Here is a 21975-nt window from a genome sequence, read left to right as displayed (position 1 = left end):
ACATTTATTTATAAATATATTTTTTATTTGCGTTATGATTTTTCCCCCAAAACATGACGTCATTCTCATTCAAAATCAAGTGCAGTGTTTTCAGTGGCTGCTGGGTTGTCAGCCAGGCAAAGACCACTGGCGCCGCCGTGTGGCCAAGAATGAGCAGCAGTATAAAAAACAGTACGTAAACAGAAAACAGTGAAGGAATTGAAAAATAAAACAGTGTGTATCTAATTTGCAATTCGCTTGAAAAATTCATTACAATTCAAACGTGAATCAATAAATAATAACTTTTAAATACACATGATTTCTCTCTCTCTTTCCCTGTAAAAAAACATGAATTTCCTCAGTGGTCACTACTGTGGGTACATGTGCAAAATCCAGTACAAGAATAAAAACATAATGGGTGTACATCAATGTCATTTGGACACGCTCACGGTTCTTGTGGCCGACAGTAGCGAGGAGAACAGCGAGTCGGCCCTTTTTGACAACACGTCTGGAACGTCCAGTTCTGCTACCTGCGGTTAAGAGTTTGGGTTATGGAGTTTGTCATTTGTAGCACATAACTTGTCTAAAGACATTGCGTGTCACCTTTCCGCTGTCCATGACTAGAATCCGGTCGGCGTGCATTACGGTGTTGAGTCGGTGAGCGATGGTGAGCACGGTGCAGTCTTGGAAGGCATCTCTGATGGTGGTCTGGATCAGGGCGTCGGTCTCAGAATCGATGGACGCCGTCGCCTCGTCCAAAAGAATGATCTGGATAAAGGGGTCCTGTCAGAGGGTTGCCAGACCCCAACATTTGCAAGCATGTGGGCGTGTCCCAACCTTGGAGTTGCGTAGCAGCGCTCTCGCCATGCACATCAACTGTCGCTCTCCCACTGAGAAGTTCTCTCCGTTCTCAAACACCGGCGCCTGAAGCTGACCCTCCAGTTTGGAGATCTGCGATGAAAATAAAACATCACTCGGCTCTCTTGCGGGTGGGTCTGGAAGGTGTTAGGATCTTTCATGTGACTCACCGAGTCCTTCATGTAGGTCCTCTCCAGCGCTGTCCAGATTTCGCTGTCGCTGTGGTTGTTAAAGGGGTCCAGGTTGTGTCTGTTGACATAGGTGGTCTTCAGTCATCGGCAGTCCACAACACGCACGTGCCCGTTTGCTCTTTAGCTACCTGACTGTACCGATGAACAGGACGGGGTCCTGAGGGATGATGGACAGTTTGCTGCGCAGATCTTGCAGACCGATGGTGGAAATGTCAACGCCGTCTATCAGGATGCTTCCCGCCGCCGGCTCGACCAGCCGAAACAGCGCCACCCCTAGGGAGGACTTACCTGCGGACGAGGCAAACTTCACACTTGCACTAGCGAAATTGAGTGTTTGAGGAGCAGTACGACTGGTTTCTGAAGCCTCACCAGAACCCGTCCTTCCCACGATGCCCAGTTTCTCTCCTGCTCGGATGAGGAAGTTCAGCCCATCCAGGACAACGGGCATGTTCTCTCTGTACTTCATTTTGTAGTCCCGAAAGGTGATGGACCCATCCGTGGGCCAGTTCTTCAGGTTATGACCGTTCTCCATGCGTCTGGGACCCTCAGACGTACAACCCTGTTGATGAGCACCTTAGATTTGAGATCCAAGCGCTGAACAGTCTAATCAGGATCGCTTTTGGAGGCTTCTATGATGTTATCTGACCGTGATGTACTCTTGCAGCCTCTCCACTGAGTTGAACCTGGCCTCCACCTCTGTAGATTGCCTCACCACGTACTGTAGCATGCCCGTCAACTGCGCACAAATAACATTCGCCAGATCCGGCGTAAAAAATATCAGTACTTCGCTACCGTAAATAGATTAAAATATGTTGCCTTAATATGTAATTGAAAAATAAATCAAAATAAATGATAAACCTGCTTTTGAACAGTGGCAAAAGCAAATATTAAACGTTCCCAGTGAGCTTCTACTCCAAGTACATAGCGCTAACGCTTTTGCTAGTTCTGCTCATCTCACGAACGCTTCGTTAAATTCACTTCTTTGGCTACTTGAACTTACCTGTGTGGTGTAAGATAAAGCAAGTCCCTTCAAAGATGGACTGATGTAGTCATTACTACTCAGAACCACAAAGAGCGCCACGAACAAAGCCAGCGTGGCTGCCATCAAGTCAAGCTTGAAGGACAACCAGCGGATCCCGGCGTTAAACAGCATGTAGTGGTTGGAGTTCTCGTCGTTCAGGTACTTAAACCTAAGACGCAAGACAGGACAATGGTTGCTGATGTAACGAGGTCAAAGTCAGGAGACAATCTTACAGTGTGATGTGGCTGTCTCTCATGTTGTAGGCGTGGATGGTGGTGAGGCCTTGAAGAGTGGATGTGGTGAGGGAGATGCAAGGAGAGCGACTAACGTTCTCCAGCTTCTTCATCATTTGGATGCTCCTCTGGAACATGCTAGAAAAACAAGACAACTCCTCAGAAAAGATACAAAGCCCGGATCCCGGTGGTGGAAATCGAAATGGAACGCACAAGAGCATGAGGGTAAACAGAAGTCCCAGGATGAGCACAGCGATGAGCATGGGTGGGAAGACGGCGGAGATGGTGACGACTGTGCAGGTAACTAGCAAAGAAAACTGCAAGAAGGGATCCATGTGAACCGGGAGAATGCTATCCAGCTCCTCTTGGTCTTTGGAGAAGCGATTGAGAATGCGGCCTGTCGGCGTAGTGTCGAAGAAGCTCATGGGACTGCCTGTTACCTGGCAATGACAATAAATGTTTGAGATGACATCATCAGCAGGTCCGAAATATATATCGATGCGGCTCCACAAATGAGGTACCTTCTTGACCATGGTGTCGTGGAAATGGCAGGCAGCATTCAAGGTGACATGAGTGTAGACGAAGCACTTGATCATGGCAAAGGTCACCATGGCCAACACCATCATGCCGTAGACCAGTTGGTAGAAACTCAGGTCTGGGTTCTTGGAAATGTCACCCTTCTCTTGTGTGGTCCCGTTAGCTGACTAGATGGAGCAAGGTGAACATGTTAGAATAAAAAAAATAAATCAGTGGTAGTATGATCTGGTTTTGGATTGGAATTTTAAAATCAAACTTCAGTCCGTGATTGTAATTCGATATACGTGGTCGGCATGTTTCGTGTGTGTGTGTGTGTGTGTGAGCATGTCCGTGCGCTCTCACCCCGCTGCCCTGGCCGAGCCAATAGCTGAGCCACCAGTTGCAGAAGGCCGTGCAGCCGATCATCAGAACCAGGTTGAGTAAGGTGAGGAAGGTGATGATGTAACCTGAAGTGAGACCATATTAAGCATGTGTGTGTGTGTGTGTGTGTGTGTATTTGTGTGTGTGTTCTCAACCTCCTGCCGCCTTGCAGTACTGTGCGTAAATCCTCCAAGAAACGGCGCCCTTCGAAGTCGACTCCTTGCAGACCAGCTGGTCGCCAATATCTGATGAAATTCCCTGGCACGCTAAAATATAAATATTTCCGACATTGACTCACATCCATTACGAGAGTTTGACATTGAAATAAAATGTACTATTGTGAATCTCTGAAGTGTGTTTTATTGGATTAAAATAAAGAGGCTTGACTCACATTTTTGGCTGGTCATTTCTGCCACCTCATCGATGTCTGCGATCTCGAAAGCTATGAGGAAGAGTTACAAGCTTCAAACACTGCCTTCGTAAGACTGCAAAATTTCCCGTCATAGTCCATCAAATGTCAACTTGATGTCCTCCCAGTGATGTTCTAGAAATAATTGTAGTAACCTGGATTGATGATTCCGCTGTTTGCTCGCTCTCTCAGCTCAACCTCTATCGTCTTCACGGGCGGAGCCTCCTCTTCTACCTTCTCAGTCTGAACACAACAATAAGTAAAGTTTCGATGTTACGTGAAGAAAGGGAAGCAGAAGAAGAAGAAGAAAACACACTTTGGCCTGTTCTGCCTGGTAGCCACCGATGAGCTGAGCGTAGCGTCCATTGGCTTTGATCAGCACCTCGTGGTTCCCCGACTCCTGGACTTCGCCGTTTTCCAGCACCAGAATGTCGTCGCAGTACTCGAGATACTGATGGAAGTAGCAAGAATAGTCATGCAGTACAATTTCATTATGTTGAGAGGAAAGTGGGAACAAAGTGTTCTCAGTATAAAACTCCAGCCTTCATAAATGATTTAAATATTCACAATATCTATTTTTTTAATATAGCAGGAACATTTTGTGGCCTTGGTACCTGGAGCTGGTGCGTGACAAGAATGATGGACTTTCCCCGAAGCTGACGCTTGATGCACTCCTCGAAGATGTGCTTGCCCACGTGGGCGTCCACAGCCGAGAGCGGATCGTCTAGCAGGAAGATGTCCTTGTCGGCGTAGACGGCCCGAGCCAAGCTGATTCTCTGCTTTTGGCCGCCCGACAGATTCAGCCCACGCTCGCCGATCTGACCGCAACAATAATAAGCAAGGAAAAGAAATCGACAACAGTCTGAGAAATCAATGATAGAAACACAACTCGACAATAATGATGGAAATCAACACCAGAAACAAAAATATACAATTAAAAACAAAAGCAACAATTCAAAGAAAAAATAGAATACTAAAAAAATAAATAATAATAATTAAAACCAGAAAAAAAACAAAAGCAATAAACAATAATAATACACAAAACATTAAAAAAAATACAGATCAAACAAACAAAAGAAATCAACAATCCAAAGAAAAAAATAAATAAAAGAACACTACAAAAAAAAATCAACAAGAAAAATAATGTAGACTGTACCTCTGTTTGATCGGCATGTGGGAGTATCTTCAGGTCGGGTCTAAGGCTGCACCCGTCCAAAACTCTTTCATATCTGTTCAAAAAAATTCATAAGTAATAGTTGCAATTGTTGTAGGATACTAGAAAAGCAGTTGTAATCATTTTAATATCACAATATTTTAAAATTTTTATTCTTCATTAGTCCAGTCAATCATTTGCATTGATCGTTTTTCTTGGTGTGCCTTACCTGTTCGTATCCATCGGGCTTCCCATCAAGATGTTTTCTTGAACGGTTCCATGGAAGATCCACGCCTGCTGCGAAACGTATGCAAAGGTGCCGTCGGCCGAGACTGACCCTTGCAGGAGGTGCATCTAAAAAAAAACACAAACGACCTTCACGTGAAGGTCTTCAACGTCGGGAAAGAGGTAACGAGGGTCAAGTCACCTGCTCCAAAATGCTCGAAATCAGTGAGGACTTCCCACTTCCGACATTCCCGCAGACACCTAGCAACTTGCCCTTGGGAAGCGAGAAGGAAATGTTCCTCAAAGTGGGCTGAGAGTTGGATTTTTTATCCGCCTTGAGTTCAAGTTCTCCGTCGTCCATCACCATCCCTTCGTTGTCCTCGCCGAGTAGGCTGGAGTCACTCTGGATCTCTGGTTTGTTCCAGGACAAGGTAGCGTTTATCATCTCAATGGCCACGTCGCCACCTTTCATTTGTACCAAATAGGGATCTGGATTCTGGATCAGCAATATTTTCTAGAGGGAAGAACAGACTTTCCATCACTGCCAAACTCTAAAAGTTCCCAACTGCAGATTGATCAGAGCTTTCAAAGCTTGGTGCATATCAAATTTGGGGTAGAAAAGTTATTTTTTTCCTATTTGCCTTTTATTTTTCCTCACTCATTTGTTCCTACTGTAGTCAAAAAGACATTTTTGCTATTTGCCCTTGGAAATAAAAAACAGACCTGGTGACCCTTTGTTTGACTAGTGGCGGTCGAGGGTAATGCAGGCGTTATCTCCCGACACTAATGTCCTACCTTGAGACGGGCCATGGACACGCTGGCTTCGGCCAGAGCTTTCACGGACAGTGGCATGAGAGCCAGGCAGAAGCGCAAGGCGTTGAAGATGGCGATGATGGTGAAGGCCTGGTGAGAACATGGAAAGTATCCATCAAACTAATCGAAGCACCACCCAAGTTGGAATATGTTTTTTGGTCCAATCAGATTTCAGTTGCTATGGGTCAAACTAGCAGACTAGCATCTCTTTTCCATTACTGTTTTCAAGACCTCTATTTTGTTACTTCTTGAGGTGCACTCACCTCGGTGGTGTCGAGCTTCCAGCCCAACAAGGTGTGTAGCATGAAGGTGGCCACGGTGGCCAGGGTGGGGAGGATGCTGGTGATGGTGTTGTTGCTGTTCTGGATATAACTGGCTATGCGCAGATATTTTTTCTCGCTTTGCCTTAACTCTGGAAGGAACCCAGAAATAGGTTATTGTCGTGTGCCAATCATCTGAGATGTCCCCCGAAAAAATAAACCCTACCTGCGATTTTCTTCTCAAAAGATTCTTCCCAGGCGTACATCTTGATGAGCTTGATGCTGTTGAGGATCTCGTTCATGGTGCGAACGCGACTGTCCGTCATCATGATGGCTTTGTGTCGGAACTTGTTGATGAGTTTGGCCATAAAAAACTGAAGGCGGGGGAAAACCACAACAACCTTAAAAGACGGAAATAATGCCGGCGGTGGCGCATTGGGTTCCTGACCTGAACTGGGATGAAGACCAGATAGATACCGACACCAAACAGCGCTGTCACGCCCAGGATGTAGCTGGCGTAGACGATGCAGATAACGAAGAGTATCGGGGCCGATACCACGAAGCTGCCGAACACCACCGCCTCAAACATCTTGTGGCCGTCGTTCGTCAGGACGTTAATGATCTGTGGGGAGAGCGTTTACTCAACTTACTTCTACTAATTTACTCCCAAAACAAGATAAGCTCACGAAAAAAAAAAAAAAATCGCTGCATAGTCATGACTCAGCATTTTTAGGCTGAGGAAAAAAAAAGTATTATTTTGGTACCATCTTGGTGAGACGAGGTGCTTTATTTAGACAAAAGTAGTGCTTTGTCACAGCCTCTGTGGACACTGGGGATTTTTTTTTTTTGCTTCAAAAGCCATCTGAAAGTTTGAAGGTCGCTACCTCTCCCATGGAGATGCCACTGTGCACCCTCAGCGAGATGACCTTTGTGTAGGCCATGGTGCTGAAGGCCCCCTTCAGCCGGACGGCGGTGCGCAGGTTGATGGCCCACAGCAGCGAGATGAAAAAGCCCTTGCAGAACTCGCTTGAGAACAGAGCAAAGCAGAGGCCGACGCCGTGCACCCGGGTTGACTTAGAAGGGTCGGCTACGTAATCCAGCAGCAGGTATATCACAACAGCCTGAGAGAGATTAAAAACGGTGTTACAATGGTGGAAGCTTGGACCAAATAAATCCGAGGTCCAAGCGTTCTGCTATTTCAGGGAGATGGAGTTGACTAACCGGACCCAGAAAGGCTGACACCATGGCGATGACCCCGGCTATGATGGATAAAATGAGCCTGTTTTTTTGGAAACGAAGAATGGCTCGGACCAGAGATGCCTTTTCCAGACCCGACTTTGCTACTTCCTCCTCCCAGAGTCTCTGCAGCCTGAGGAGATAACAAGGTACGTTATTCCAGAAGCACATTTCATATGTGGTTTGGTTTCTGCCCTTCTTGGTGGGTCAGAACCCAAACATCTCCAGGAAGGTGTCTGTGTGGTAATTTGGAAAATTGAACATCAGCAACTAGGCTCTTCCTGGTTGTTGAAGATGGTGGGATCTTCACTTCGAGGTTTTGTGTGAGATCTCGCTAATGATCAGCTAGCTCATATAACAAAAGTCACAAGGAAGAGCGCTGGACCTGTTGGTGCTTTCACCGGCCTTATCCAAAGGAGACATCATGATGGTATTCATGTCCAGCCTGTTCCGGAAAACGGCCCACATCATGGAGGTTATCCACGAGAAGGTGGCGAAGGACAGGAACCCCGCATTATCCAAAGGATTGGGACTAGACAGCAAACAGAGCTTGTGTTAGCAACAAGTTAGCCACTTTTGACAATAAAGCAATGCTAAACAAAGTTCACGGACTGCTTCGAGGTCCATCGGAAAGGTTTGAGGGTCTCAAGGCTCTGCTTGTACTTCCCAAACAGCGAACGGCGAGTTTTCCCACCGGCATTGTCGTTTCTTTCGATCTGAAAGTCCAAACAAATGTTAGGTTGCTCGTGCAAGTATAGGAAGATGCGTTTATATGATGCGTACTCACACCAAAGTCGTGGTTAGTTTTCTCCAAATCGTACTCTGCCTTCATCTTGTCCTGCGGTCAGAGTAGATATCAGGTGGGGTTGATTCACTTTGTCGAAACTCAAATGTTATGAGTCATAAATTTGACTTATTTCCACCTCTTCCGCCGTTGCTTGGGGATATTTGCAGCAACAAGTAAGTGTGCTTTGTCAATACAACCAACTGTTCGTTCACAAATTTAGCTAGGAGCAAGTATCTCCGGTTTTTCGCCCACTTTTGACACACACTTGAGAGAGTTGAACAATACTTAAAAAATATTGTTTGCCAGGTAAATAAAAAATGAATTACGTTTTGGTACTTTGTGAAACACGATTCCGGAGTGATGCATGAGCTCATTCATTTCAATATGAAGTATAATTTATGTGAATGCAAATACACGTTTTAAATTAGCCGTAGGGTGTTTTTTTTTTTTTGGTGACGTTTTTTATGGGAGGTTGGTTAGCATCAGTCAGCTAAGGAGGAGGAGGAAGTGGTGTGATGTGGTTTCACATGAGTGCAAACATGACATGTTGTGTTAGCGATAGCCTATATTTGTTGACTTAATGCTGTTTATTCATTCATCCTCATCTGCTTATCCTCACGGGGGTCACGGAGGTCCTGGAGCCTATCCCAGCAGTTCCTGGGAGGACAACAGCTAATCCGAGGTCACACACTCAGGGTCACACTAACAGCAATTTAGAGTGGACAATTGACCTGCCGTGGATGTTTTTAGAATATGGAAGGAAAGACGAGGACACGGAAGGAAACTCACGCAGGCGCGAGGACAACATGCAAACTCCACATGGGCTGGAATCAAACCCTGTACCCCTGAACTGTGAGGCGACGTGCTAACCAGTGTTCCACCGTGTTTAATTAATTTTAATAAAAATAATATATATAAATAAATATATATATATATATATAGATATATAGATATATATACACACAGACACACACATTCATACACATAGTCAAGAAGGACATAAAGAAATAAACAGCTTTTTATGAGTTATTAAATTATATATTATTGTTATTTTATTAAAGTTATTTTGTTTGTGAGTGATAGTTACATCACTATGGAGTTACCTTGATATGTTGTGATAAGCAAAGTTGTCAAGCTATTAAATCAGAGATGAACGAAATGGTCTTATTATGAAATGGTATATATATAAATAAATTAATGTCAGAGTAGTACGTAAAAAATGGTTACCTGCAAGTGCGTGAAGGACGAGGAGGGAGAGAGCGTGTAGCCCGATCCGACTTATTCCAAAGACTGAAGCAGCATTTTTTCTTCCATCTGTATTGGTTGCACAAGAAGCTTCAAAGGTTACAATGAGTAGACGTGAGCACGTGTAGCACATTTACGAGCAGCCAAGGCCACGCACACGCGCACACACACGCACGCACGCGCAGAATCAACATCAACACATCTCATTGTTGGAAAAGCTTCACACAAAAAATTTGAATAGAATAATTCAAACATGACCAAGGGATATTTTCTGCTTGTGGTGTTTTTTTTTTCTTGTACATTCAGTTCTTCAACTAAAAAGACAACTTCCTCATGTAATCTGAGGATTTTGTCATCCCGAAAAACCACAAACGTTATTAGTTTTGACAAATGTTAACTTTTTTCTTTTAATTTTTTCTCAAATGTAAGATTTTTATCTTTGGGGAAAAAAATGCTTATTTCATCCTCGAAAAGAAAAAAAATTCTCTTAATATTCAAATGTTACTGCAAAAAAATACACATTATTTCCAATCGCTTATTTCATCCTCGGAAAAAAAAAAAATCTCTTAATATTCAAATGTTACTGCAAAAAAAATACACATTATTTCCATCAAAACATTTGCTGATAAGATTTTTTTATGACTTGAATTCAATGTTATAAAGCTGAGGTGACAACAGAGGATGCCATGCTGTCACTCTTATTGGTCAAATTTATTTTCCCAAAAAAAAGGAAAATATGTATTTGGGGAAAAAATAAGAAATCTATTGTAATGTTGTTGCAGTTTTTACTGCCAATGGTGTACAAAGTTAATTGCTGAGGCGTGCACATCCCACAGATGACTTAACTGCTACAACGTTAGGAGAGGAGCGGCTTTTATTGGGAACATAATTGTAAACGATACCGTGGATCATTGACCGGCTACTCAAAGATCTTCTGTTGTGTAGATGAGACCTTATGGCAGTTATCTGACTTGAGCCAGGATGTTTTTAAGTCACCGTGACCTTTTTCCTGGATCTGAATCTTCCTATGAATCTGAACAGACCACAAGACACATTGTCACATGGGCTTGGCAGGAAAAGAGTAGGAACCATGTCAGATGGAGGAGAACTTCTTCATGGGGCCGAAAAAGTCTCAACGTCCATGACTTGATCTTCCTGGCATCCATTAAATAGTCCAACTGAGAATATGCTTAGCATACAAGTAATAAAGATAAAAAGTCAGGTGAGAGGTTCCCTCAGAATTTTTCAGTATCATGCATAAAAAAATAGAAACGATGCCTGTGTCATGGCGTCTTCTAGCTGTAGAAATCCAGGTCTTGTTTTGGCTTCTCATCGAAATGCTGCAATTTGAGGAAGTCGGAAGGAAGCTCGGTGTCAGCAAAGGCCCGTTGGAGAAAGGGGCCGGAGTGGCTGAGAGTCTCCTTGAGTTGCTGGTTCTCCCTGATGGCCGCCTGCCAAACCACCTCCAGTTCCTCCTCCACCTCCCTGAACAGCAAATAGTCACGTTATGAGGAACATCTCATATCTCCAACATGTGCAATTTAGTGTTTATTTTTTTTTAATTTAACATTTTAGAGTTTTGCGATGACTAACTACAACTCATCCATGTACGAATCATTCCTGAAAAATTACATTTCTCATATTGTGATTTAATTACATATTTTATTCAGAATGTTAAAATTCTATCCAAATATTATAACATTTTTAAAGTCTCCATTTTTCCATTCATATCTCTGCTTTTCTTAAACTCCCTCTTCTCCTCCCTCTTCCATGACATTTAAAAATATATAGTATTTATATTTATTTTTTATTTATTTCTATAGTGTTTTAATGACAAGGACTTTTTTATTAAACCATGAAAAAAAATATTAGAACAACTTTTTCCCTGAAGTATTGTCCACTAATTTTTAAATGACACCATCTTCTCCCTCACCTATCTGCTCCTCGTTTCTCCTTTGCATCTCTCTTCCCTTGGCTCCTCTTTTTCCCTTTTCTCCCTCTCTTCATCTTTCCTCCTTTCCCTCCAAGTACCGTTTGAACTCCATCGCTCCTCCCTTTCTTCCTTTCTCCCATCTAATGCATCACTCCACCTCGCTCTCTCCACCACCCTCTCCTCTATCCTCCTCCCTCAGCAACCATCTCCTCTTTTCTCCACTGCATCAATCGCTCGCGCCTCTCCTCATTTGTTGCCTCCTCCTCCTCCCCCTACCGTTTGGACTGCAGCAGCCTCTCCTCCGCCTGCTGCCTCTCTCCCAGTAGCCGCTGCAGGTGGACCATGTCCCGGCGGTGAGAGGCCGCCGTGCCCGCCGCCGCTTCCTCCAGCGCCGCCAATCGGCTGGACGCCAGCTTGCGGTACACCTGAAACAAAGAGTGAGACAAGGAAGAGAGAGAGAGAGAGAGCGAGAGAGAGGGTTGCCATGAGGGAGGTGGATGCACATGGAGGAGGACGACGCAGCAGCGACAGCGGCAAAGCGAGGTGAGTGGTGTGCTGTTATGTGCTGATGTAGTAGCAACAGATGTGCAACAACACACACACACACACACACACGCTCAAACAGGTTATGCTGATCAACTGCCTCAAGCAAGTTGACATGATGTTAATGATGATGATGCGGTTCAGGGGTGATTCGTTCGAACGTGACGTTTGGCATTTTCTACAGCCGTATGTTTGTTAGAGCAACGGTATCTGTCCATCCATTTTTTCGAGAACTTGTTTTCATTGCGGTAGGTTTGAGGGGGAGCTGGAGCTTATTCCAGCTGACTTTGCAGATTCACTATTTGCTATTTGTGAATTCACCTAGATGTGGGTTTTTTCGGGGAGGCAATCATTTATTTAAAAAAACTCCCCGGTTGTTTTTGTGCTCAGTTTTGCTATTATACAGGCAGAGAATTTCTTCTGAAAATATATCTGGATTTATTATTGCAACATCGTGCACAGTTAGGAGCAAAAACGTTGTGTTTGAATGTAAAAAAAAAAAAAAAGAACTCAAGTAATGATGACATTTAAATGTGTTGACTGCAACCAGTTCAGGGTGCACCCCACCCACTGCCCAGAGACCACCGAGATAGACTTCAGCACACCCACGGCCCTTCTGAGGATAAGCGGTTCAGAAAATGGATGGATGGATTAAATGTGTTGAATAATAAACCAAAATCCGTCCGTCCGTCCGTCCATCCATCCATCCATCCATCCATCCATCCATCCATCCATCCATCCATCCATCCATCCATCCATCCATCCATCCATCCATCCATCCATCCATCCATCCATCCATCCATCCATCCATCCATCCATCCATCCATCCATCCATCCATCTTCTGAACCACAAAACTTCATAATCATTATAGACACGAGCCATTTTTCTGAACAGTACATTAAAAATTCAAAAGTTTCGAAAACGTGCAACAACTAGGAATAATTAAGTGCCGAATTGCTGCGTAAAACTCTTTTTCACCCTTCCAGTTTTTCACATTTTCTTAAGGAGGAAAACACAGAACTTGTTCAATTTCTACCAGTTAAAACAAACAGGGAGCCAGTTAATGTCATCAAACAGCCCGAAGCCTCTTTTTTATTAATAAATTGTTCAATATTTGCCAAACTGCTACCGTTAAGTGACTTCAAAAGGATTCCTACCGCGATCATATTCCAATTTCATATGTCAAAGGTCAAATCCCTGACCCAACTTCCTGGGTCGGTCCAATTCTTAATTCAGCAGTTTGAGAGAGTATGAATTATAATACTATATTTTTTGTTTGAACATTTTTAAAGTGTCTTGAGCTACTTGTTGCTATCGGCGTTAGAATTAGTTCAACAAGCTCGTTGGATTTATGTCGATAGGATCACTCTATTGCGTTAACAGCAATCTCTTCAACATAATTAGCGATCTGGTTCAAACGAATCATTTGACGGTAAAACTAGAAGCAGTAACCTCATTTTAACTGCCAGCTCAGTTGGCTTTTTTTTTTCTTGTAGCAGTCTTAGGTTAATTAACCCCTTGTGGCTTTTTTCTATAAATGGAAAATATCCGGAAAAAACACCTGCCACAGTCATATCAACAATAAATGTAGGTCCAGAGCACCTATGTACTTATCAAATATTATCTAGGTTTGTCGATTTTACTTAATTTTGTTACTTTTTGTGAACTATTCTAACCTACCGCATCCTTACAGTATTTAATGACCAATGCTGTGGTTAGTCGCTAAGTGTTCCTTTCAGTTTCTTCCACAATGACTCTTCCAGTCAGCGGTACGTACATAATGGTTTTCCGATGACACTCATACGAGTAGAACCACCCAAGTGTCTGCAAAAGACCCTTGGCGACGAGGCGGTGCTAGGAAACCCATTATAGGTCAGGTCAAATTTGATATCTGTGGTTTTGGTCATTAAGTGAAACGAGGTCTGAAGAGTGCATAGTATGGTTTTGGTCCATGGAAGAAATGGGCACCTATAGATTGTCTTGGGCGTGTTCTGGTTCTTGAAGAGGTTCTTCGGTAAATGACGTTCATCCATCCAGCCATTATCTGAACCGCTTATGCCAAAGCCGTTCTACTGGGGTGATGGAAAGATAAGTGACATGATGGCTTTTTTGTGGACACACTTCAGAATTTAAATATTCAGATGCAAAAAGTTTGGGGACTGCTGTTTTCATCCTTGAATCATCGGCATAACCATAACTACTACTCGAGCTTGATCAGTAACTCTGACCCTGACCGTATCTAAACGATCATTGATTCTCAGTCTGTTTGCTTCAGAGCACGAGTGGAAGATGAGCTGCCCTCAGGCTGAGTTGGAGGAAAAGGAGCGGCCTTTACCCGAGGAACTGGAATGTAAAATTTGCTACCAACGCTACAATGCACACAACCGCCGCCCCAAACTCTTGGACTGCCTCCATCGGATGTGCACCCGCTGCCTGGTCAAGATCCTCTACGTCGCTGACGGCACGGGCTTCATCTGCTGCCCGTTTTGCCGCCACCAAACCCAGATCGGCGAGTACGATGTATCGGCCCTGCCCGACGACGCCAACATCATGTCCCGCTTAAGGCTACGTGACAAATCCTGGAGCTTGGACCACAATCAGGAGGTGGTCCTCTCCCCGAAGAGTTTCTTCTCCTCCAGCCCGTCCCGCGACACATCCAACTGCCTTTTCATCACCATCATGGACGTGCAGAGGGAGCCGCAGCGCCTCCCGAGTCACAACAGCAGCTCTGACGTGGAGCGCAACGTGGAATCGCTGTCGGCGGCTTCCAACGGGCAAGCGGACCAGGACTCCCTGAGCAAATTCTGCAATCATGTCCCACGCATTCTTGTGTGGCTGCTGGGCTTCTTGTACTTTGGCTCCTTGCCTCTTGGGATCTACTTGTTGGTGATCCAGAGGGTGACTCTTGGCATCGTGTGCGTCAGTTTGGTGCCGTCCAGTTTGACGGTGTGTCTGGTCTACGGCTTCTGCCAGTGCTTATGCCAGGGCATGTGCGACTGTTCCTCTCGGGGATGAAATCCAACCAATCAAAACTGGCGGTGGTAATAGGGATGGAGATTTAAATGCCACCAGTCGGTAGAGTTTGTGCCTTTAGAGGCAGGTCTAAGAGTTCCATCTTGATAGACTACATCTGCATTCCCACACAATATATAAGCATATAAAATTAAAATGTACATTCATTTCTAGAGGAGTGTGGACGCCCGAGGATCCTGGCCTGATGAATGTGACTTACTGAATGGTTACGATATTTCTTAAGAATTTATAATAATCTCATTTAATGATAATTTTGTCTTTCTGTTACCTGCTAATAACTACGGCTTGATGACTAAATAAACTGTTTTTTTTTTCTATGCGATGAATCATTGTGTCATGCTGCAACATTATGACTGTTAGTCAAATCTATTTTTAAAAATTTGAAAAACAAGTGTCATAACATACGACTAAAGTGAACTCAGACAAACCAAAAAGCAGATACCAGCTGAATTAACAAACTAACAAACAATTTAGCTGACTACAACCCAATTAAGTAACTAAGTAAACACCCAACAAACTACCTAACTTACAAATCAACTAACTACTAAAGTAAAATAGTAAAGTGAAAAGAGCTCAGGGGCAGACGAATAACTTTATGTTCAAATTGCGGCAGTTTTTCCATTTTGCCGACACACTTGTTGATGCTTTGCAAATGTTCTTGGACATTTTGTCCTTCTAACTAATGTGTGGCACAACACACAAGCGTCTTCAAGACACCGATCACAGTGTAATAACATCTAGGCGACTAAGTGGGCACTTAGCTTTTCTTGGAAAAAGTCTTGCGAGGCTGCATTGATTCTTGGTTTTCTAACCAATCTGGGCTTTCCAAACCACAAAATCCACGTTGAATGCACAGACGGCTTCATGTAAGTAACACTTGATGAACGCAAAACTAAATTGCGGTCCTCGTCGCAAAGTCGTGGTCTGCAAGAGCGGTAATGACTGGCAAGCGGATGCTAAAGGTCCTTAATTGAACACAGTAGCCTGTATGACAAACAGCTCATGTTTCCTTTCAGAGCTGATTCCGCTCATCTCGGTCAACGAGGACCTTGGAGGCGATGGGCAAATTCTTGTGTTGATTTTTAAAATGGATGATAATACGGGCCATTTTGCTTGACCTAATTAAAATGCATGATGCACTGTTTCCATCATTTTGCACATCCCTGCTGTATAACAACTCACCTTGACACGCTCCTGCAGCTTGCCGAATCGGATGGTGCCGCTCATGATGCTGCCGATGAATCCTTGTTTTTCCTGCTGGAGTATAGAAGCCTGAGGAGAAAGAGGAGATTTGTAAGAGAAAGGCAAGACTTGAGCAACAGAAGCTTGAAGGAGACAGCCTGCCGAGTCCGGAATCACATTTTATGAACTCGTCGACTTCCTGGGGAAACGAAATAACTACTTGCTGAAGACTGCTGTGCCTATTTGTTCCCATTAGCATATTTTTGTAATTTCTCTGCCAGGTCCAAGAGTTATTTGTGATTTGTGTATTATTGAGTTCAAAACATCTTAACGGTTAATAGGAAAAAAAATGAAATGTAAAACACTGTCGGTAAAACGAAAGCTGTCTACTTGCACCTTTAAGTGACATGTTAGGAAAATGATGGCCCAAAGCTGTCACAATTCGGGTAACAATCAACAAAACACTCTTAGCAGCCGAATACACAAATTGGCTCCTATTATGCTCCATCTGAGCCAGAGCGTGTCAGGCTGACCTTCTACGCACAACAGGCAGCCGCTTTTTAAAAGTCTGAATGTGTTGACATTTAAAAACGTCGTGGTCATGCATACATTACAATCCTGTGCTCTACAGCAATGTCACCAAAACGGGGATTCCAAAAAAGTCTATCTTATGTTTTTATTGTTGTTATTGTCGACAAAAAAATCATATCTATCCATAACGGGCTGCCGGTTAATTGTCTCCGAGCGTTCAAGCCATTCATCTCGCCAATATAAACTCGCTGTTGGAATGTGCTTGCAAAGCAATCGCGCCAGAATCTTCCTGGAGAACATATTATCTCAACTTTCACACAGCTGTCGTCATAAAATTCCAACAGCAGCTATATTTAACAGGATATAAAGTTTATTTACACGTGTTCTTCAAGTCCATGTACCTCAGCTGCTGACTGACGCTACCTTTTGTTTCAATTCTGAAGCTACACTGCTTCTATCCACTGTGGCCACATAGTCTTGGTGCTCAGTCCTGGAAAAAAAAAAGGGCATTTCTTTCCCCTCAAAATTATGCACTCAAGACCAAGTAATGAAAATATTTGTGTTTTTGCAAACCTATATAAAAAAAATTATTAAAATTTTTCTACTTAATTTTTTTTTTCCATTAGTTTTTTGGCTTCATTAGTTTTTGATTGCATAATGTGTCCTGGTACCATATGTACGAGTTGGTCGCGCTCCTGCGAGATGCGATCCGCTACGGAAACAACGGCTTCCAGGTAAGTGCGCGTCTTGCCCTCCTTCAGCACGCACTCGTCCTTTTGCTGCTTCAGTGCACTCAGACGCTTCTCCGTCCTCCTGCGATCGGACATAGGAATGAGTAATCGTGAAAAGGGTGGCTATCCCGCTAAATGCTAACTTGCACTCACCTGTTGGCTTGTCTGCTGCTCTCCAGCGCCACCTGCGTCCTCTCCACAGCCGCCATCAGTTTGGCTTTGTCCGCTCGCAGACTTTGATTTTGATGGCGGAGGGCGTGCACCTGGTCCACCTCACCTTGGTTCCTGCTGCGCTCCTGCTCGAGCTGCCTGAAAAGTGTGATGGAACTTAGTGCTGTAACGCAACAAAATGTGGAACAAATGAAGAGTTGTGATTCCTTTCCGGATTAACTGTCTGATATTAAAGTGATGACATCATAACCCAGCGGAGGTAACACAGCGCCGTACCGCCTGAGCTTCCCCGCGATGCTGCAGTGCTCCTCCCAGGTGACGGTGTCCTCAAGGCGACTTTTCAGCGCGAGTGCCTCCCTTTGGTTTTGGCGGGCCTCCTTCCTGCTCTTGTCCACTTCCTCCTGCAAACGCTGGTTTTCTGCCTCGAGCAGCATCAGCTGCTTGGAAACTCGGGAAACTGCGTGGGGGAAGAATGAGGGGATCGATGGATGGAAGGAGAGGTAGATGGATGGATTAAAGATGTATGACTGGACTGGATGTACAGGGGGACATACGACTTACCTTCAGACAGACGCTTGCTGTGCTCGGCCTCGTTCTTTGCATTCTGAGCCTCCAGCTGCTCGATCAACATCTGATTCTCCTGCAGCACCAGGATGGCCTGCTGCTGCATTTGATGGCTGCACACACATAAGAATTCTTTGGGTTTAAAAAAAGTATATATATTTTGGGGAAATTAATCCAGGAATTTTTACCATTCCTCTTGACTGAGGACTCCAGTTTTCCCAGCCATTTGACGTTGAAACATCTCATTTTCTTTCACCACCTCCTCCACGTGCAACCTCAGTTTCTTCACCTCCTCCTATGGTGATCAATCACACTGTGTCACCCTCCATGATAAAACCAATTTGTTTAAGCGTGAGGGTGACGCACAACTTACCTCAGTCGTGCGCAGCAGGGCATCTTTATCATTCAACATGTCTTCGTAGGTCAACACAAGAGGAGACAAATGCTTCATGTCCACCTACACCAACCGAGGAGAAGAGGAGTGATGTCAACTGGGTACGCCCCCGTTGTCAGGGCACATCAAGACAAATAAACATTCACACACACGTAGGTAACACTTAACAAAATCGATTTTAAATATTACATTGTTGTTTGACTAAAAAAAATACACAATATTTTTATATTTTTTTCATTTATTTCTTTGTTTTTTTCTTCACATTGGAAATCTTAAAATGCAATTGTCCTCTTTAATTTTAACCCTCCTATTTTGACTTTTAAGCCACTCTTGGGAGACATTTTGGACACAGCCTAATCATTGTGGTCAATTATGTGATTATAACACAAGCGATATGCTACCACTAACACATTTGAAATGTGTTCTGGCTGCCTCATTATTATCTTTAACAGCTGTCGTCTTGGCAACAACAGAGATCCTGCATTGGCATCAATAAAAAAAAAAAACCTGATTTATATACAACAATTACTGTTAAGTATTGCACTGATTTTATTGCAAGCAGTTTTCATTTGCTACTAACCAGCCAAGGAGGAGGTGAACCCGTTTTTGGTAGGATGCTTAATCTGGAGCTCTGCAACACACATCATAGCAACACAGTTAATGAGAAGACCTGACGCTGAGCTGAGATGCTGTAGAATTAATTCAAATTTAGGAAATGCTGTATGTGGGAGTTGGGATTTTTTTTTTTTTTTAAATGAGTTAATTATTAAAGTACAATTATAAGACAAATTGAGCCAAAAATCAGCTGAGCCAGCTCACCCAAGACCTTAATGTGAACAAGCAATATCAAAAAGGGGCTGATGGATGGTTGTCGTGTTGTTATTTTTACCTCCTGCTTGTTGAGCGGCCTGTATTTGGTCTGGTAGGCGCTCAGCTCCGCACTGAGCCGATGGACACTGCGTTTGAGGGCGTCGTTTTCATCCACTAGCTCCTGCGCCTGCTGTCTTGCGTCCCGTAGCTCCGCCTGCGTGCCTGAAAAAGAAACGAATGCTGGCCATTTGAGTTCGCCTCACCTCTTTTTGTATTACAATTGGAGCCATGTTGATGCAAATGTAATTGATGATTGGTGTCATTTCCAATTTCAGGGAGAAAGAAATACATACCTGTAGGTGAGGCCCTGATTGGCTGAGCCCGCCCACGAATGACTTCCTGTTCCAGGTGTCGTAGCTTCTCCTCCAGCATGGCGTTCTTCTCCTCCAGGGCCTTCACTTTTTCCCCGTCTTCAGTTGGGACACTGGCCTCACGAGATGGCTGTCTCCGTGCTCTTGGCTCTTTGAATCGGCTAGTGGCTGCAAAGGAAATAGATGACGTTAAATGCTTCAGGATATGAGGAGAAGAAGAAAGTGGGGATTGTAGAGTTTTACCCGGCATGTCTTCTTTATGCTTGGTGGAGTCTTTCTTCTTCATTTTTTTGCTGCTGATGGCTGGAGGAAGATCAATGATGTTTTCCCCCAGGAATTCTGTCAAAAATTATTTTATTAAGACTTCAAAAACAATCACCAAAATTAATAAATTGTATGGGTGAGAATGGAAGGAATTTGGAGAGCTTGTGAGACAGGTGATGACTACCTGGAGAAGAGTTCTTGCAGGTCATCATTGGACTTGACTTGGGGGAACTTGTCTGGAGGATAAGCAGAAACATTTTGTCACCATAATACCAACACCAATCAGTTCTAAATGGAACAAGTTTTTTTTTTTTTATACAGCTCTTGTTCCAGCCCAGAGGTCAGTATGTATCTTACCATGCAAAACACCGCCACCCAGTGTCTCAATTTTTGGATTGCTGACAATGTTAAGGTTCAAGTGGGTGTGGTGACTAAATGCAGGAATAGAAGGCACTTTTGTTTTGTGTTTTTGTTTTTTGTATTATATTTACTTTCTGGTACTTTTCCGTCTTCGCTTCCTTCTAATAATATGATCTAATTATGCACATTAACAAACTTGCTTTATGATTTTTGTTCGTGTTCTGTTTGGAATTGCTTCCTGAGTGTGTCTGTCTGACACACATGCAGACAAGGGAATGAATATTCAGTGAACACACGTCAATTGTATTTATCCTCACCAAGTGCTTTAACGGCAAAGCGTAGACTTCTGCTTCTGCATCTGAACACTTCTTCTGACTATCCAAAGTATGATAGACGCGTTCCTCCTCTTCCTTGCCTCCTCCTTCATCTTCCTTGTCCATCTCCTCATCTTCCTTGTCCTCCTCCTCCACCTGGTGCTGGAGTTCCTCTTCAGAGTGGTCAGGGGAGGACAAACGCGGACGAGGGACAAAGCCTTCTGACCATCGATCACTGAGGAGGTGGACAATGCAAGTTAGTGTGAGGAATACAGTAGCACTGGAAAGGCTGTGGATGGAGGATGTGTTTCACCGAGTGTAGAGCGCAGTGCTGATGTTGTGCTCAGAGAGCAAGGACTCTGATTGGTCACTCTCAGAGAAAGAGCGGGGACGGGTCGGAGGGAGCGCCCACGTCTGTCCGGTCAGCGAAGAAGACAAAATGGCAGCCGCTAAGGCCGATCTGGGGACAAACAAAACAAACTAATTAATGGACAATATCAACATCTGCAGATTCACATAAAATAAAAAAAAACAAAGTGAAGTTTAATATCAGACACTCACTTCCTCCGCCCTGACATGCAATACATCACACTGAGGTCATTGCATCCAAGTGCTGTATGAACAATAGGATGGAGTGGGAGCAGACTGAAGGGAAACGATCAGAGGAAGCAGAGGAAGAGGAGAAGTGACTAGGGGTACCTGGGTCTCTCGGGTGAGGGTGCGGGGCTGCGTGGGGGTGGGGTACGAGGCACGGCAGCCTTGGGGGCGATGGAGGCGGCGGGGACCAAACCATGGGCAATATGTTTCTACAGACACACACACACATGGACATGTATACAACATGTGAGGGCTCATACACAAAACGAGATTTGTAATGTCCTGCCTTCCCCCATCTCAATCTGACTCATCCTGCCCTCTACTGTCCCATCCTTCCTTACCACATCCTGCCCTGCTGCCTATCTCGTCCTGCCCCGCCCTATTGTACAAAACCCAACTCTTTACTTTCAAACTTTTCGAATGCATTTCCACTATATATGCAAACATGCCCATGCTAAATTTTACCAAATAAAAACATTAGTGGATAACACTCACGTATTGTTTGTTTTTCTCCCTCCTGAAGTTCAGCTTAAACATGGCGGACGATGTGTGTCATTAAAGTTCTTATAAAACTAAGAGCAAGGCTGTAATAGCTGGCGGACATTGCTTTGTTAAAATATAAGAACGCTTTAGTTATAACTTATTTAACCACTGCCTTTTTTGTGGACAAACTAATGCTAATCTTAGAGGCTGCTACTTGTGGCTTCCTGGTATCTAGACGCTTCTATGCCAAACCACACCTCGCTTCATCCACTGTTCCGATTGGCTCGCCTTTTCTTCTCCGTCCAATCGGTGGCGGTTTTGATTTTGCTTAGCAACCACTTGCTTCTTCACTTATTTTTTCCTGTAGAGGGCAATAAGGTTCCATG

The 21975-nt window shown here is 44.0% G+C and overlaps 3 protein-coding genes across 7 annotated transcripts; 1 reads left to right on the top strand and 2 right to left on the bottom strand.

Annotated features, from left to right (window-relative positions):
- Positions 1-3: 3 nt before the first annotated feature.
- Positions 4-10000, bottom strand: abcc12 (ATP-binding cassette, sub-family C (CFTR/MRP), member 12). Its single transcript, XM_049717045.2, has 30 exons — positions 9290-10000; positions 8063-8113; positions 7888-7991; positions 7661-7807; positions 7261-7408; positions 6924-7160; positions 6488-6661; positions 6266-6413; positions 6043-6191; positions 5762-5869; positions 5169-5480; positions 4971-5095; positions 4745-4817; positions 4203-4406; positions 3905-4039; positions 3744-3831; positions 3571-3621; positions 3335-3445; positions 3162-3265; positions 2804-2986; positions 2496-2722; positions 2283-2420; positions 2029-2218; positions 1675-1764; positions 1398-1587; positions 1157-1316; positions 1008-1086; positions 817-930; positions 583-747; positions 4-509 (listed from the first exon to the last, which is right to left on the bottom strand). Exons 2-30 carry the CDS (start codon positions 8105-8107, stop codon positions 411-413), a joined length of 4098 nt encoding a protein of 1365 aa, XP_049573002.1. The 5' UTR covers positions 8108-8113; positions 9290-10000; the 3' UTR covers positions 4-410.
- A 163-nt stretch (positions 10001-10163) lies between these two features.
- cep89 (centrosomal protein 89) lies at positions 10164-21835 on the bottom strand. 4 transcript variants are annotated; one of them, XM_049717070.2, is made up of 18 exons: positions 21602-21835; positions 21209-21315; positions 20823-20969; positions 20513-20744; positions 20020-20071; positions 19815-19910; positions 19554-19739; positions 19280-19422; positions 18971-19021; positions 18370-18453; positions 18185-18291; positions 17994-18109; positions 17709-17889; positions 17415-17570; positions 17202-17343; positions 16000-16089; positions 11517-11665; positions 10164-10792 (listed from the first exon to the last, which is right to left on the bottom strand). In XM_049717070.2, exons 1-18 carry the CDS (start codon positions 21641-21643, stop codon positions 10603-10605), a joined length of 2271 nt encoding a protein of 756 aa, XP_049573027.1. In that variant the 5' UTR covers positions 21644-21835; the 3' UTR covers positions 10164-10602. The 4 variants fall into 4 exon arrangements, 2 of the variants coding, with proteins under 2 accessions (XP_049573027.1, XP_049573028.1); XM_049717071.2 differs by lacking the exon at positions 21209-21315; XR_007480515.2 differs by lacking the exons at positions 10164-10792; positions 11517-11665 and adding an exon at positions 16954-17020 and having other exon boundaries at positions 16021-16089.
- Positions 11651-15132, top strand: zgc:165481 (uncharacterized protein LOC100073327 homolog). 2 transcript variants are annotated; one of them, XM_049717154.1, is made up of 2 exons: positions 11651-11783; positions 14060-15132. In XM_049717154.1, exons 1-2 carry the CDS (start codon positions 11738-11740, stop codon positions 14797-14799), a joined length of 786 nt encoding a protein of 261 aa, XP_049573111.1. In that variant the 5' UTR covers positions 11651-11737; the 3' UTR covers positions 14800-15132. The 2 variants fall into 2 exon arrangements, with proteins under 2 accessions (XP_049573111.1, XP_049573112.1); XM_049717155.2 differs by having other exon boundaries at positions 11661-11783; positions 14046-15132.
- Positions 21836-21975: the final 140 nt, after the last annotated feature.

The sequence above is a fragment of the Syngnathus scovelli genome, chromosome 4 (assembly GCF_024217435.2).
Source record: "Syngnathus scovelli strain Florida chromosome 4, RoL_Ssco_1.2, whole genome shotgun sequence".
NCBI classification, from domain to species: Eukaryota; Metazoa; Chordata; class Actinopteri; order Syngnathiformes; family Syngnathidae; genus Syngnathus; species Syngnathus scovelli.
Note: the sequence above shows the minus strand (reverse complement) of the source record. Positions and strands in the feature narration are given on the sequence as shown.

Bases quoted from the DNA above. Each gene is read 5' to 3' on its own strand.
- abcc12 (XM_049717045.2), bottom strand. From the start codon at position 8,107: ATGAAGGCAGAGTACGATTTGGAGAAAACTAACCACGACTTTGGT. The intron at 5,870-6,042 runs GTGAGTGCACCT...TGTTCTCACCAG, and splicing joins GGAAGCTCGACACCACCGAG to GCCTTCACCATCATCGCCAT. The intron at 1,588-1,674 runs GTCAGATAACAT...GCTCATCAACAG, and splicing joins GGCTGCAAGAGTACATCACG to GGTTGTACGTCTGAGGGTCC.
- zgc:165481 (XM_049717155.2), top strand. From the start codon at position 11,725: ATGAGGGAGGTGGATGCACATGGAGGAGGACGACGCAGCAGCGACAGC. The intron at 11,784-14,045 runs GTGAGTGGTGTG...ATTGATTCTCAG, and splicing joins AGCGACAGCGGCAAAGCGAG to TCTGTTTGCTTCAGAGCACG.
- cep89 (XM_049717070.2), bottom strand. From the start codon at position 21,643: ATGTTTAAGCTGAACTTCAGGAGGGAGAAAAACAAACAATAC. The intron at 20,970-21,208 runs GTACCCCTAGTC...GTTTGTCCCCAG, and splicing joins CCCTCACCCGAGAGACCCAG to ATCGGCCTTAGCGGCTGCCA. The intron at 18,110-18,184 runs GTAAAAATTCCT...ATGTGTGTGCAG, and splicing joins GTCCTCAGTCAAGAGGAATG to CCATCAAATGCAGCAGCAGG.